Source organism: Engraulis encrasicolus, chromosome 17 (genome assembly GCF_034702125.1).
Source record: "Engraulis encrasicolus isolate BLACKSEA-1 chromosome 17, IST_EnEncr_1.0, whole genome shotgun sequence".
In the NCBI taxonomy this organism is placed as follows: Eukaryota; Metazoa; Chordata; class Actinopteri; order Clupeiformes; family Engraulidae; genus Engraulis; species Engraulis encrasicolus.
The window spans coordinates 9,287,886-9,305,005 of record NC_085873.1 but is presented as its reverse complement, the minus strand read 5'-3'; the positions used below and the strand labels follow the sequence as shown (position 1 = coordinate 9,305,005).

The following is a 17,120-nucleotide window of genomic DNA, read 5'->3' as shown; positions in this document are numbered from 1 at the left end:
TGGGGGGAGGCTGATTGCGTAACCATCCAAGCAAACGAGAAGGGCGGGAAATACGAGAAGGGTGACAATGTGACAGTGTTAAGTAAATAAAACAGTTGAACTAGAATGAATTAAGAGCATGTTTTGTCATTTTATTATAATAACCACAACAGCTTAGCAATGACATCTGCGACACAACGTTTTCTCTTTTCATTCTTTCTTCTTTTTTTTGGAACATTTTAACCATCTTCCAAACAAACAAACCAACATGAAACCTGAAAATGTCACCTAACAGTAAGTGCCTAACACTTTCCTCATGCCTCTATTTGGCAACAGCTGTAGGGAGGGAGTTGATTGAGCATGTTTTGACGTTTTAATACAAATCATCTTTCGTTTTTTTGTCTTTTTTTTACTATTTTTGAGACATTACAACTGATGGACAGGATGGACAGGAAATGAGTGGGGAGAGGGTCCGGGAAGGATGGCAAATGACCCGGGCCAGAATCAAACCCGGGCCGCCGGTGTAGTGGCCCAGTGCCCTACTATTAGGCCACGGTAGAACCAACATGAACAATAATCTTTCCAATGACATTTGAATTACTGAGTTTTTTCATTATTTTCTTGCCTTCTGTCAATAGGCTTATTTTAACCATCTCCCAAACAAATAAACCTACATGAAAACTTGAAATGTTACCCTACAGTAATTTGCCCAGTTATGTGCCAATAAGTACCTAATACATTTCCAGATGTCTTTAACTGCCCTCTACTTGGTGACAGCCGCAGTGATGGCGTCGATGAGCTCCTGTTTCTTGGTTCCCGTGGTGCGGACTCCAAACAGTTTGCAGGCGTCCTTTAGGACTGGCACGGTGAGCTTTCCCAGGGTGCCGTTCGTCACGTGGGCACGAAGGTCCTCCTCAGAAACCTCCACTTTGGGCTTCTTATCCACCCCACCACCACCCGAGTCAGCTACAAAGACAAGACATAAAGGAGATTACTCACAATCTGTTAAGGATATCAGCGAAGCCTCATACCGCAGCTGCGTTTTTGTTTTCACACCATTTCACCAAGTGGCAAAGGTGGGCGCCGAGGGCATACCTGTCGTATGTCAGGTCACCTAGACCTGGACATAAATCTAACGGTCAGTGAAGTACTGTTGCCGCAAGGACATCAGCTGCAAGACTGGAACATAGAAAGCACTTCCGTGAGTCAATCACGGAAAACTATTTTGTGTCCAGGGGCACAGAATTTTGTCAAAATCCGTGAAACTGACAGATTTTGTGTCCCAAAGATCCGTGTCCATTCCACGGAATTCCGAGGGATCAGGCTGATATGGAGAACAGCAGTGTTTATTGCTAACTGGCAAATGAGTAAAAAAAATTTATCATAATAATACTACATACCGGTAGGATATGAATGAATGATGTTCCTTTTGGTCTGATTTTTTAATAAAATAAGTAGAAGTTCCCTAGTCAGCTACAAAGATGTGAGCATGCACATTCTCCTCAGCCAGCTCTACTTTAGACTTCTACTAATACAGGAAATTCTGGAGTCAGTTGGGGCCCCATGAAAAAAAATGAAAGGGAATGATCAATTGAAACAAATTCGCATTACTGTAGTTTAAAGTGTGAGCTGTTGTTCACCATCTAGTGGGTTGGGGGGCCCCAAGTGGCTGCCTGCCTAGCCTGTTGATAAGACACACCTCTCTGGCTGACAACTTCTACGTTTGACAACATCCGTCTTTGCAAACGTAGAAGTAGAAAGCAAATGCATGGTATACTGTAAGTAAAACACCAGTACATGATTAACTGTTGCACATCTTATTTTTTTGCTTCTACTTTCACTTTTGACACCTCTGCAGATAGACCATTTTAGCCTAATGCTGCATATATGCTGCAACATAGACACTGCATTGAGGGTCTGCATAGGGTATTTTCTTTTAAATGCAGCGTATTTCATGATTTATGTGCTTCTGAGGCTGAGCTATTTAGGTTTTTATAGGCCAGGGGTGGGGAACCTATGTCTCGAGGGGCGTTTGTGGCCCTTGAGGCCGTTTTATTCGGCCCCCGACATAGTTTTAATGCTATGCAGCTTTGCATGAAATATTTTGTAAAGGAAAGTTAGAAAATACACTTCCAATACAATTAAGTTATATTCAGGGGCCCTAGAGAAGGTGGGGTCTGTTTTTCAGATGGCTGCCTTCAATATAGGTCTAAAGTGCAAGGGGGAAATCCTGGTTCGTGTTCATATTACGGCCCTCTGAGGACTTTTACGGCCCTCGGATGAATTTGAAGTGGCCCTTCAAATGAAAAAGGTTCCCCACCCCTGTTATAGGTTAAGGGCACCTTTTCCCAAAAAGGGCTTAGGAATTCAGCAGGTGTTTTTTTATGCAGGTGCCTTAGGCCTTATGGGTTAATTAAGCAGTTTTCTTCATCTTCTGTTGCCTTACAAATCGAAGGGTCCTCCTATAGAGGAATGTACGACTTAAGGTTGCTTCAATATGACCAGTTGAAGTGTTTCATCTACCGGCTTTCGGTTCAGTGTAAGGCTAAAAACATTGTTTACCTTCATGAATATATCGATAGCTAAGTCTCTTCAGGATTGCAGACAGACAGCCTATTACAAGTCTCACCAGGTTTGCGCTTGGCTGCAGGTTTCCCTTCTGGGTTGTAGCCGGGAGGGTAAACTAGATCCTTGAACTCCTGGGTCAGTGGACCAAGACGCGCATCCATCATGTCCACCTTGGGCACTGGAAGGAGTGATGGATGAACAATGACAAACAAACAAAACACAGATAATATAGGAGGCTATTCCAACAACATGGTTAATGGTTCATTCATGTGCCCTGGGAAAGATGATGCTTACCACTTTAAAGTGGAAATTACAAGGGTGTCGTGTCTTTTTTATTGCCGTAGGGATGTAAAACACAACAAGGCCGAAGTTTATCCTGACAATGTTGTTAGTGTGCATGTTTTTCAAACTGCTATACACTTCTAACCATTTTGTGGTGGACATGTGCTTTTTAGCATTAGCGCTTACCCTGCCTTTCAAAATACTTACGCTGCCAACAAAAATAGTGTCAGTTTTTGAGAATAAATTACAATTTCTCTCCGCCATGGTGAAAAGGTCAAAGGTCATCTCATCTACGCAACTTGTGTATCAAAATATTCTACCACTTGCCCAGTGGAAAATACCACGATGGGGCATTCATGCGTGTTTTTCATGTCGTGTTTAGTATTTACCATAATTTCCATACCACATAAAATGCGCAATACATGATACACCTGGCTAAGTTAACCTAAAGGAAGAGGTAAACCTGCTGCTAGAAAGTACAGGTGTCATTTAGTCAAGTGAATGAGAACTACAGGCTCTTCTATTAGATGATTTACCACTAGCTCAACGTCAACTTAAAGGGTTATGCCACTATTTTGGGGCTTAAAACAGTTAAAATCATTAGCCAGGGTTTGTTAAGGTGGTAAAGTGTCTTATTTTTCATGTAAGCCGTTGTCTTGCTTGAAGACAAGTTAAAAGAGGGAGCATGTCGCTAAGCTAGTGAAAGTCAATGGATCCGTGTAGCATGCTACATGCTACACGGATCCATTGACTTTCACTAGCTTAGCGACATGCTCCCTCTTTTAACTTGTCTTAAAGCAAGACAACGCTTAACATGAAAAATAAGACACTTTACCACCTTTATAAACCCCAGCCAACTATTTTAACTGTATTAAGCCCCAAAGTAGTGGCATACCCCTTTAACCTGATTTACCTCTGAGTCAGGTTCTCCGAATATCCCCCCAAGGTATGTTCTACTACATGCCATTTTTGTTTGATTTAAACAAAAAGACAAAGTCTTACTGGTGAAGTCTTCAATATCTTCTGGTTGCATGAGATCCAGGGCCAGAGCTTCCAAATTCCTGAAGTGGGTCTGCAGTGATGGGTTTTCAAAGGCATCAGACCTTCACATGAAAATTCAAAAAGCTATTATTATTTGTCATTGGCATATCTATAGATGTCATCTCAACCAAACTCAATCGGAAATAGGGAAGCAATATTGGAGAAGTTCACAAATTAACTGTAAAAAATAAGTGCTGTGGACACAAAGCGGACATTGTCAGTTGGTGAGGCTTACAAAGTACTCTGGGGGCAGGCATCGTCTAATGCAGTGATTCTTAAACTGTGGGCCGGGGCCCTGGTGGGCCCCGAAGGTATTCCAAGTGGGCCTTGAAAAGATTTTGTAAAAATCAAAATCATATTTTTGTACGTGTTGTTGTTAATTTGTTACAGTTTTATTGATTATGTTTGACAATTTATGTAAGCTTGATTGTTTATTGGTCAAAGGTGGGCCCTGGATATTTGTGAAAATTTCAAGTGGGCCCCAAGTTGGAAAAGTTTGGGAGAGTCAGTATGCTGTGATCCTCTCACGTTGCCATACTAATTAGGTCCTGACAAAGTGAATATACCGATCTACATAACATGGTGTACCTGTACTTGAAGCGAAGCTTATGTACGATCTCCTTCATTTTGTCGATCTGTTCGTCAGTGGCAGAGGGACCCTGATGAACATCCAGAGTGCGGATGTCGTCAGCGTAAGGCAAGAAGATGCCATGGAAACCTGGACAAAGGCGAAGGGGACAGTGGGCAAGTAAGCCAAGGCTGACTACATATTATAGGTTAAAAATCACCTACCATACCGGTCAGTCTGAAAACAGCTAACAAATAAAAGCAATTAGAGATGGCCAACACTAGATACATGTGATGCTGATGCGGTCAATTAGAGATTAGCCTGATTGCCATCAACTTCCAAAGCTCTGCAAGACGAGCAACTCCGAGGGTGTTACATCAGTAAGAGGGTGTGGCCAGGCTGATAAGAGATGGCCAATACTAGACAAATGTATGTTTTTGGCACCACCCACAGGCAATCCAAAACACTGCAGGCGGGCAGGTGATGGGGCAGACAGACAGATTAACCGACAGACAGAGCCATTGCAATACCTGGGTTAACCCCTTCCAATCCAGGCAACAACAAAAAGTACAAAAAAATGTTCAAAAAAATGAAAGCAAATCTGTTCGTCATGTCAATAAACCTCACTTGACTTGGAGCTGTGACTTGCCTGGGGGTGTGACCTGGGCACGGCCCTGGTCCGTCTCCTCTCTCTGGGGCAGCAGAGCCACAAAGCGAGGCGGCGTGTTGCGGCGGGGGATGTACCTGCACACCGCAAACAGGTTTCTCTCACTACAGCGCCGCAGCAGGGCCAAAAACACACAGGAGCTACCTGCAGAGAGAGAGAGAGAGAGAGAGAGAGAGAGAGAGAGAGAGAGAGAGAGAGAGAGAGAGAGAGAGAGAGAGAGAGAGAGAGAGAGAGAGAGAGAGAGAGAATGAAGACAAGAAACAGATCAAATCATTATCCCTTGCAGATTAGATTACTTTCATCTTTATGGTCATCAAACGCCTATACAGGATGTAACAAAGTGTGCTGCACAGGGTAACAAAATGTGTGTAGTAGAAGAGTCCAGATACAAATACTGAACTCTTTGACTAACATGGCCTGAAAGAATGAGAATCTTGACAGACATAGAGACGATTTTGTTTTAATTACCTAACAAAAATAATTTCAAACTACTGGGAGAATTTGGATGTATGGCTTTGAAAGAACAGAGAAAAAAAGCAGGTCTTGGGGGGTATACCAACATATGATGTCCATGTGATGTCAGTCAGTGTGCAACAAAATAAAAATAAAAACTTCTAAAAGTATGCTGACCGAGTCGGTGCTAAGTCCGTTGCCCTAATTGCTTACCCATGACTGCCCATAATGGAGGGCTTGATGTCATATCATGACTGATGTGGGCTTGATGTTGTGGTGGTGACTGACCTGAGACCTGCTCTTCCTCTGGATAAATGAAGACCGAGGGCTTGATATGGTGGTGAAGCTTCAGGCGGCTCATGGGCTTGAAGCCCATCAGGACCAGGCCCGGGTCGTCAAACTTCTTAATCTCGTCCGTCTCGTCTTTCTCCATCACAATCTGCTTCTGTCCATAGGTCTGAGGCAGGGGCAGTCAAGCCATTAACGTGTTGGTCAGTTTCCCAGTCAGAGGAAACAACTAGGCAAGCAAAGACCAGCACTACTAAAGTGAACATGGTAGAACAAAAATTGAATATGTATGTATAAACAAGCTAAACATGGGTATTGCACCATCAGAAACAAACTTTAAAAAGTCACAACCGGTCAAACTTGGTACACAATACTTGAGTGGATATTGTATAAGCTTACTCAATACGAAGACACCGTTTGCGTGTCTCAAGTGTAAATTGTGCTGTTTTCCATGAGTAAGAATATGGAAAACAAAAGCGCTGTTTTTATAGACCATCAATGATGAAAGATACCTGTGCTCTTCTAGTGTCGCTGGGCAACAGAAGGCTGCCGGTCTGTGTGTGGAAGTGGCGGGTCTTGGTGCGGACCGGCTCGTTCGTGTCCCTGTACAGCAGTACGGATGGGGGCTTCATGGCAGTTCGCGCTGTCACATACACACCCACGGCCACCTTCATTCCCTCTCCCAAGGACAGCATAAGCCTGAGGGGAGAGTGAAGAACAACAGATTGTGAGCATCGGGGGAAAAATGGGAAATGTGGAAAATAAGATGCATGCTAAAGATTCCCCCCAACACAGGACTTTTGATAAACTGGTTTGCTCCTTTTTTACATACTCGAACCATCATCCCAGAAGTTATTGCTGTTATTGTAAGGTGGTCTGTAGAACTTACACAACTTTTGGGAAGGTATACTATGCAGTATATACAGGTAAATAGTCAAATAAATAAAATAAAATAAATCATGCCCCCATTGGAATGGCCAGAATCTCGGAGAGGGCTATACAAAACCTGGTCCATATCGTCAGGTACTATCAAGACAAGGGTAATACAACATTGTAATGTGTAATTCAGACATTGGCGCCGGTGTGTGTGGGGCTGTCTAGAAAACAGTGGAATCAAACGTTGGCAGAGCAGTGCTTTGCACTTTGCTGGAACAGGTGTGCAGAGGGCCTAAGGACCCATTCAGCTTGCCTGCTCTGGGCCCTCTTCTTCATCTCCTTGGCTCTGACTCTCTTCTGGAGGTCCTCCAGCTTCCCACAAGGCTCCATTTGAACCCCCAGCTCGCTCTCGTCCTCAGGAGGACTCACGATGTCGCAAAAGAACTGGCCCACATCAAAGCCGCCCGGCTTCTTCAAGTGCATCAGGTCGATGATCACACCTATGAAAGATGAAGAGAAATGTTTACGCAACATAAAAAAAGACTTTCACTCCTTTGCACGTTACGTTCAGGGATATACGGCACTATAACAGTTGGTTGTTTTTGGAGGGTTTGCACGTAATGCATATCTGTGGACCTTGTACATTGTAAGAACAATCCAACATTTCTGGAAATCTACCCATATCCAACCTCCCATTGAGTTAAATAATTGAGTTGTACTTTTCTCTTGCTCCTTTAATGTACCATGTAGTTTACCAGCTTCAAACTAGTTGGAGAAACTGAGATATTGATATGCCCCCCAGTGCCAGCATCTCCCAGAACTTCACATACTTACATGTACTGTGTTAGTAGGTCTATGTTATGAAAATAGACCATGTTACACTCGCTTCCAGACTTATCAGGACTATTATTACTATTAGTGCATCCGTGTGCACGCTTACGTGAACCCCGGACAATTGGCGCCATACAGCAAGTCTCAAAGTGTAGGTGTCTGTATTCTTCTGTAACTTCGAGTCAACTTCATACTTGTGATCGGGGCTCTAAATGAACACCAACTAACCGGCCAAGTGCTGGTGGAATTTCAGTTTGGCTGGTAGAAAAGACCAACTTACTAGCCACTTTGACCCATTAGGGAGTGTGTGTTTGACTAGTAAGGTTAACATCTACAAGCCATTTTGGCTAGTGATGAAAAAAAAGTTAATTTAGGGCCCTGCATGTGATACTGTGCTATATACATAGACATTGTATTGTATTGTAATGAATCCGCTCACCCACCTGTCTCTTTGAGGTCCGAGGCCTTGGTGCGCGCCTTCGTATCCAGCTTGCTGTCTCCACCGTGCAGCGTGTCGCGACAGGTGAAGATCATGAGGCGCTTGTGCGAGAGCCGCAGCTTGATGTCGCTGTACAGGTTGGCGCAGCACCACAGGGCGTCCCCCAGGGAAGTGGCGCCGCTGCCCATCTGCTCCGCCGCCAGCTGGGCACCCTTCCCGCCCATCAGGCAGTCGATATCATGCACACGCCGCGCCCCTAAGGGGAGAGGACAACAACACACATGTTTGGTTTTCAGGTTTGAAACCCATATCATCCATGGTTGAAGTGCCCTCGATCGTGGAAGGCTCACATTGCTCACATTGCTCAAGGCAGGGACTGTAACCAATACCCTGTTCCTAAACAACTGTAAGTTGCTTTGGCTAAAAGTGCTTGCTAAGAGCAAAATAATGTAATCATCTGTCTTACCAGGTGAATCGAGATCATGGTAGATGTAAACATGCTTAAAAGAGTCCCCTGGGTTTTTGCTCTTCTCTGTGCCGAAGAAGACCAGCGCGACCAGGTCTCTGTCACTGCTGATGATCTTGCTCATGTACACACTGCGCACGCACTGACACACACAGACACACACACACACGCATACAGAGAGAGAGAGAGAGAGAGAGAGAGAGAGAGAGAGAGAGAGAGAGAGAGAGACAGAGAGAGAAACACACATCATTTGTTATGCAACAAAATACACCATGAGAACCCGGGTGTATCAAGCAACTGAAGCAATTAATTAAATGGAAAAATTGCAGGACATACCTGCATCGTCATGTCAAAGTTGGAAGACTCTCCATCCTCCCCTTTCACAAACATCTCTTTCGATGCGTCCACCAGGAAAACAAGGCTGTCGCGCCCAGTGCTTTTATATTCGCCTGGGAAATTGAATGGCACATGCAAACGTGTTACACTTTATTGATGACCCATCAGGAACATACAGTATACTATACTTTAGGTAAGTTCTATAGGAAAAACACTGCAAGTCCATCCAAAATCCTACCTCCGCCCTCCTCTCCTTCCTCTTGCTCCACATCCTCGTCCTCATCCCCCCGAAAATAGGCATTCCATTCAGCCATTGTTTATAATGTGGTGAGCCGTGTTGCTTGCTGAAAATATAATTCATGAACACAATTAGATTATGCATAACCGGAGAGAAAGTGGCAAGTATCATGCACTGATGATGCGTTCGACAACTCTCTCCCAATCTGGTCCATTCACCCATAATATTAGCAGAGCTATACTACAAGTGACCTAGCTAGAACGTAAAGCGTATTGTTGTTCTTCAACAGGAACGAAAAACACCCGACAGCTGTGACAGATGTTGATGTTTCTACTGAATGCAAATGCATCGATTGTTTTAGCCATGCAGCTAACCTGTTTTGAATGGGGGCAGTCAGTAATGGCAGTGAAAGCAAGTGAGGAAGAGTGATCAAACTAGCCACGGGCCTTCCAAACTTGCAATTCAGAGATCAGACAATGCATAATACATACCATTAATTATATATTTTTTAAAAATCAGGTGAAAGAAAGAATTTGCTCAACTTCCTGCACTGAATGCGCGCGGTGATTTCTTCTTCGTGTAGAACTATGGGGTTAGTTGTTTACATATCCAAATCTTTGTCGCCGCCTACAGGCACTTTGCTTGTATTTACTTCCTGTTTGAAAACCCGAATAATGTTGTCACAACCGGTCAAAACACCCCGGGAGCGAGTTTGCGAAACATAGGACGATATTGCGCCCAACTGCGTTTGGCGTCTCCGATTGGCTACAACGGCTCCCTTGTTCCTCCCCTCTGATGGCTTTCATTTGACAGCAGGAATTTCAACTCTCGCTCAAAGCAGGCTTGCAGAACCGTATACAAATAATTTGGCCGATCTCTTGAAACAGACACTAAAAGTAGGGTAACAACAAACAAAAAGTAGGCTACCCAAACCATTTAGCCTACGATGCAGTAGGCCTACACAAATGCCGTGTCGTATTTCATTTTAGCGTGGTTTGGCTTATCTCTTGAAACAGATGTGCCAAGTCAAACAATAGCCTACCCAATGATGCAGTGAGCTCCAGTATTTGATTTCATTTTTATTTACATAACCTAATAAATGAAAGCGTCAGCTAAATGCAATGTCATGTAGCCTAATCCTAACTACATAAACTCCTGTGTTTACAAATGCCGTATCATGTCATTTTATTATGAATCTCTTGAAACAGATGACACTCTAAGCATAAACAAAAGCAGGCCTAGCCAACGATGCAATACAAATGACGTTTCTTACAATTTAATTTTATTCACATTATCCAAACCTCGAGGTGATCTGGTAAATTGTCCACCGAGTCCATGGCACATGTGTGGTAGCAAATGTAGGATTTACCTATTTATTATGTCGGTAATTAAATCCATCTGGTGGTCATATTAGGAACTGCATTCTGCATATCAATTCATCAAGGTGCTGCTACAGTGGCATCAACACAATGATGAAAGACAATGCATATTGGATTGGATTTAAACAAACTACATTTTGTGATTTTACATTTTCCTTGGTTTGCATGTTTTTAAACTGACCACATTTTGTGATTTTACATTTTCGTTGTTTTGCATACTTATTCATTTTTGGTGTGGTTTGCTGTCACACTGGCTCATGTTGCTGTGCATCATGTTGCATTGTTTATCATGGTTTGTTTTGCTGTGCTGCTTGATTTTACATTTGCATGCTTAGATTTGATCTGCGTGATTTGAGTGTGCTGTCCTCATTATGCTCTCTGCCTGCTTGCCTCCCGGTGTCTATTTGGCACTGCAGCAGTTTCAGTAGGCCTATTTGAAATCTGATGTGTACCTTGTCAAAAAAGGGAGTCCAAGGCACTCTTCTTGTGGAAAAATATTAAAAAGCTGTGGGTCTCTGCTCCCATGTTTTTAAACTTATTAGCCATGATTCAATAAAGGCTTTTTAATATTTTTCCAGAAGAAGAGTGCCTTGGACTCCCTTTTTTGACAAGATATTGTTTTTTCCCCAACACCAAAGAGCACCTTCAAGATTTTTTCTGAACAATTCCCTGAGCACCAATTTTCTCTTCACTTGCTGATGTATACCTGTTCCAAATACTATTTAATACATTTTCTACAATGCAATATGCATTGTCTTTCATCATTGTGTTGATTTGCCATTGTAGCAGTTTCACTCCTTGAAATCTGATTTATACCTTGTTCCAAATACTATTTCATACATTTTCTACAATCCAATATGCCTTGTCTGTCATCATGACACCACCTATTTTTTGTCAGGTCACGTTTCATTATAGACCTTATCAAAGTACCCATGTGTTAATGTTAGATCTACAGAAGTGGGGATGAATTGATGTGCAGAATGCAGTTCCTAATATGACCACCAGATGGATTTACCGACATTTGCTACCACATGTGCCATGGACTCGGTGGACAACTTACCAGATCACCTCGAGGTTTGGATAATGTGAATAAAATGAAATGGTAAGAAACGTCATTTGTATTGCATCGTTGGCTAGGCCTGCTTTTGTTTATGCTTTTAGTGTCATCTGTTTCAAGAGATCAGCCAAGCCAATAAAATTACATGATACGGCATTTGTATGAACAAGTTTATGCAGTTAGGATTAGGCTACATTACATTTCATTTAGTGCCGCTTTCATTTACTAGGTTATGTAAATAAAAATGAAATCAAATACTGGAGCTCACTGCATCATTGGGTAGTCTATGCACATCTGTTTCAAGAGATATGCCAAACCACGCTAAAATGAAACACGACACGGCATTTGTGTAGGCCTACTGCATCGTAGGTAAATGGTTTGGGTAGCCTACTTTTTGTTTGTTGTTACCCTACTTTTAGTGTCTGTTTCAAGAGATCGGCCAAATTATTTGTACACGAATGTTCTGCAAGCTTGCTTTGAGCGAGAGTTGCCGTCAAATGAAAGCCATCAGAGGGGAGGAACAAGGGAGCCGTTGTAGCCAATCGGAGACGCCAAACGCGGTTGGGCGCAATATCGTCCTATGTTTCGCAAACTCGCACCCCGGCATTTGAGTCACTGTGACACAGCACTGGCTAGATAAAATTACTTTCCTGTGCCGTTAAAACATTTCTGTCTTGTCAGTTAAAGATTCTTATGTTAGAAGAAGGCGCATACCGTGATCTCAGCTGGTATTTTCTTCTTAAATTTAATTTGTGTTACTAGTTTCTAGCTAAAGTTGATTTTCTGCAGTTGCTCGTTAGCTAGCTACTAGGTGAATCTTGAAGGATTTGTCTGGCTTGGCAACATTGTCTGTCGTTTGTAAACATTTCCCCACTGCAATATGGACCAGGATAACACACGTTTTGACGTTAAACTGTACGTCTACGATCTGTCAAAAGGCATGGCACGTCAGCTCAGCCCAGCATTGTTGGGTAAGTGGAGAATCAGCTGGCTTTTGGGACAGATATTTGTTTGGTATGTTTTTGCAAGTCAAGTTGATAAACTATGATTTCTTTTGATGGCAGTCGGTCATTATGGCTATGTAGCTGTCACACAATTTGGTAAACCAAGATTCTAGGCAGATGCTTCAATACACAGTGTCAGGTAGCTTTAAAGCTGAAGTGTGCTCTCCCTTAGCTTAACGTGAAAGAGGATAAGCCCCCGTGACCTCCTTCCTTGCTGATCTATATGTTGTTGATATTTACAGGGAAACAGCTGGACGGAATATGGTAAGTAGGCTAAGCATACTAAACGCATTATTGGCTCTTCACATTTGCATCTAACTTGCATTATCATCCACAAGAGTCCACCAGACCAGTAAAATAAAAACTCGTCTCCTAATGTGATTTCCCTTTTAGGCACACCGCAATTGTGATCCATAATGAAGAGTTTTTCTTTGGAGGAGAGGGTATCTCAAGCTGTCCACCAGTAAGAAACATTGATTTCTCAAAATAAACCACAATCTATTAATTTATAGTATATTAAAACTATAAGCTTAGGTGATGTTTTCAAGCTAGAGGTGTAGCAGCAAGGAATGGGGAAGTACTCGATTTAAATATATGTGTTTTTCCCTGTTTATCTCGCTTAGGGAGGTACAATTCTTGGTCAGCCCAACTCAATAGTGGATTTGGGAGAGACCGAAGTGAACGAGGACATCTTCATGAGTTATCTGATGGGTCTTGGGGAATCTACGTACAGGTGAGTGTGGGGAAGTGAGTGATGAGGCGACATACTTTAATTTCTACGAAGGAATTTTGTTGGAAGCATTCAAGTACACTGAAGCATAGTTCATGTTGCTTCACATGTACACTATAAAGCGGCAAAAAATGGTGCAGTCACTTATCAAGTAAAGTCATTACACTTAAGTTAGCTGACCCGTTTATCCGAAGCGATTTACAGTTATTAACAGGGTATTGGTTACCATCCCTGGAGCAGTGTGGGGTTAAGTGCCTTGTTCAAGCCTTGTTCACTTCAGCCATAGATGGATGTGTAGGGAGAGGTAATGATGGATTTGAACCTACAACCCTCTGATTTTAAGTCCTACTCCCCAACCATTAGGCCACGGCAGACTTGTTGTATTTCATGAGTGTTGACTCTTGTCACATTTTGACCAGCCTTGTTTTGGCCAACTTGAATAGGAAGCGGAAAAAAGTCATTGTTGCCTTTGACATAATGTGTTTTGCAGTGGTCAGAGTTTTACACCTGACGACAGGGATGGAGAACAAGCCCCCTAGAGGTCTCTGTGTAACACTGCTTTTTGTGATCACTCCTTTTCTTTCTTTCTTTCATTCTACACACAAACAAACAAAAGGGGCACTTGTGCAATGAAAGGACAGTGGTAGTCAACAGTGCGCACAAATGCTCACAACAGTGCTCACAACATTTGAGCTCATTGTGAGCACTCCTTTTGCGGCTGTCGGCAGTGCATTATTGAAGTAGTGGCCATGTTAACATGAGGACATTTAATTCAGAATGAACTCCCTTTAATTCTGAATAAAGCTTAATTCCACTTTGAAAACGTCACGTAAACGCTTCCCAATTCTGAATAATATGAAAGATCAAAGTAAAATTGACAGAACTGTTTAATTCAGAATTATTAATTGGAGAATTAATTAATTAATTAATTAATTAATTAACGTCATGTATACGTAGCCAGTGTGTGGATTGCGATCCCATTTATAGGTAGTTTTATGTGCCATCTAAAACTATTCACAGATACAAAAATAGAAATAAACATAATGGCTTAATAACCTGAATTAAGTTAATAACTAATCATCAAATTTGTGTTATTGTAATCTGTGTGCATTTGTGTCTATAATATGCATTTAAAGGGAGTTCAATTTGTGTGTGTTGAGTTGTATAATAGAGTTAAGGTGTGTGTGTGTGTTTGGAGAAGGGGAGCGTGTGTACAAAGAGAGCGGGAAAGAGCTGAACTACTTTGTTGCCTCAAGACATGAGACTAACATGGGCAACATCTTGCCACTGAAATAACTCACTCACTCTCCTCTCCACACTCTTCTCTTCCCCTCTCCTCTCGTCCCCTGTCCTCTCTTACTCTCCTCTCCTTCCCTGTTTGTGTCTTGTCTCCTCTGTCGCTGCAGGGGAGAGAACTACAAGTTGTTTGAACACAACTGCAACACCTTCAGTAATGAAGTGGCCCAGTTTCTCACGGGCAGCAAGATTCCGTCCTACATCACAGACCTGCCATCTGAAGTTCTGTCCACGTGAGTAGAACTCCCTGCCCTAGTGCAAATGCTCACCAAGAAAAATACCAAAGGGTTTGTTAGATTGTATCCAGAAGACAACTATATGTAGCTGACCTGGATGCATCAGTAGTATCAGGAGTATAGGCACTAGTTGGCATTGCCCTGATTGGTTTAAAAAGAAAGAAAGAAAGAAAGAAAGAAAGAAAGGAGCAGATAAGGCAGAAACCGATAAGGCACCATAAGCCACTTGAATTTGATTTCCCACCCCCGTCCCCCCAATGATTTAAAAGAAAAAAAGGAGAAAGAAAGAATCTAGTGTAGTCCATTTTTTAGAGCATCACTTAAGAAAATGTGCTACATTTTGACCAAGGTATGTCTTTGTTTGAGAAACTATTTTCTCCCTGTCCTGACTTTACAAAGGGCACCCAAATCAAAAGAAATGTTTACTACACTTTCAGGGATTGAGCACAGCATCTTTTAGACGGCAAATCCCCATGGGAAAGTCCAAGTGCATACGTTCACTATTCCCTATGGCACCATTGCCCAATGCAGATTTGTGCATGCATGGCGGTAATGCGGCAGATTAAGGAGGATTTTAATCTGTGGCCCAGTCAGGCATTTGCATCAGATTTACTAGACTAGTATTGCCCCACACCCCCACATCCACCCACTTCATGCTAGCCTTCCAGGAAACAGACAAACGCATGGCGGAAGTAGTTACACAGCAAAGACACACATACCATTTGAATGAGAATGTGATGATCAGAGAGAATGCAAGAAGAATCTTACTGGCCTTGCCATGGCTCAAACGGTAGGGCACTGGGCTACTACGCTGATGGTGACCAGGGTTTGATGCCCGGGTCTTTTCCCAATCCTTCCCCATCTCTCTCTCCCCAATCATTTCCTGTCACTCTCTATCTGTCCTGTCCTTAAAATAAAGTCATAAAAGACCCCCCCCCAAAAAATTTTTTTTAAAGAAGAATCTTACTGTTTCTGATGGGCCCAAACTACACAAATCATATTCATTTCTGAAGTCTGTTTGTGCTGCACACATCAAGAAGATTGACCTGTCCATTGTAAGAACTGTGTTATTATTTTTCTTCCCGGGTAGACCCTTTGGTCAGGCCCTGCTGCCGCTCCTCAACTCCGTGGCCATCTCCCCTTCAGGAAGTGGCTCTTTCAACAGCCAGAGGTAGAGGCCTGCTCCCTGGGTACAGGGGCCTGCACTCTGCTGGATCCAGGCCTGCTCTCCTGGGCCAACACACACACACGCCATGGCTGCAGCTCAAGATGACTCTTTTATACCAGGCCCTCAGAGGAGTGAGTAGGCCTATAACCAACCGACCAACCCACCAACTTCACCTTAACAAAACAGCAGCTTGATCCCAAACCTTGTCCTTCCTTCACCTTGGTGAACTTTTGTTTTCACATAAGCTATTACATGAATTAAAAATGTATACATGTTAATGAATGGGGTAAAGTACTTTATAACTTCCTGACTTTTATTTTGAACCAGCGGGCTGATGCCAAACAGTACTGTAATCATGCTGTGTTGTGGTGCCAAGCAGTTGTGTTTCTGTTCACGAACCGTACACACAAGAGGCCACTCAAGCATCTTTTCGGGTGTGGCCGCAGTGAAAAGACCAAAGAGCAACTCTTATTGGTCGACTGCTCGGTTTGAGTCCATTTGATTGGTTGAAATGCATATCAACCACTCAGACCACATTACTGTGTCACACACATAGGGGCTAATTTTATATCTCTTAACATTTGAATAATATCAGGTCTAACCTTCAAAGTTACATTTAGCTGACAACTAGAGCTTTTTAAACGTATGTGCTTAAATTTAGTAGTACATAAATCATAGGAACACCGTTAACATTTTGATATACTGCCCCTATTCAATGGAGACATGACAAAGTTTCGTCAAAAGTTGACGTTTTTTTTGTTGAAAAATTGTTATCTTCAGGTAAAATTGTATTCTTCCTTCAGATGTCCCTTTTGAACCAGGAACTATAACCACAACTGTCTTGAAAATAATAGATCCCACTTCAGTGAATGGTGCTCTTAACATATCAACTACAGCAGCAATTTTCTATAAAACAGCCAAAACTATAAAACAGCCAAGCAGAGTTTTACACATCATGTTCTAAATAGCTGTTCATGTTGCAGCAAAAAATATTCCAATTACAATGTTCCCATTATGGACGTGTGTATAGTAATTATAATCAACTGCTGTCATAACTCTTGGGCTGATGGTCTGGTTTATTGGCACCTGAAGAGCAGTATAGAGACAGAAGAATACATGTTTGGAAACAAACAGTGGCTCAGGGTAGGGTCAGGGGTTTTACATAGTCGACGCAACCAACCTGAACTAATGCATGCTAACGTGTTGTTTACGCATGTT

At 42.5% G+C, this 17,120-nt stretch overlaps 2 protein-coding genes across 2 annotated transcripts; one reads left to right on the top strand and one right to left on the bottom strand.

Moving 5' to 3' along the window:
• Window positions 1-106: 106 nt before the first annotated feature.
• Window positions 107-9,595, bottom strand: xrcc6 (X-ray repair complementing defective repair in Chinese hamster cells 6). Its single transcript, XM_063221131.1, has 13 exons — window positions 9,524-9,595; window positions 9,033-9,138; window positions 8,795-8,907; window positions 8,459-8,600; window positions 7,997-8,248; window positions 7,036-7,222; window positions 6,359-6,545; window positions 5,847-6,015; window positions 5,088-5,249; window positions 4,459-4,588; window positions 3,832-3,932; window positions 2,609-2,725; window positions 107-945 (listed from the first exon to the last, which is right to left on the bottom strand). Exons 2-13 carry the CDS (start codon window positions 9,106-9,108, stop codon window positions 743-745), a joined length of 1,839 nt encoding a protein of 612 aa, XP_063077201.1. The 5' UTR covers window positions 9,109-9,138; window positions 9,524-9,595; the 3' UTR covers window positions 107-742.
• Window positions 9,596-12,070: 2,475 nt separating this feature from the next.
• Window positions 12,071-16,180, top strand: desi1b (desumoylating isopeptidase 1b). Its single transcript, XM_063221130.1, has 6 exons — window positions 12,071-12,439; window positions 12,715-12,736; window positions 12,866-12,935; window positions 13,096-13,205; window positions 14,609-14,731; window positions 15,825-16,180. Exons 1-6 carry the CDS (start codon window positions 12,349-12,351, stop codon window positions 15,907-15,909), a joined length of 501 nt encoding a protein of 166 aa, XP_063077200.1. The 5' UTR covers window positions 12,071-12,348; the 3' UTR covers window positions 15,910-16,180.
• The last annotated feature ends 940 nt before the right edge of the window (window positions 16,181-17,120 follow it).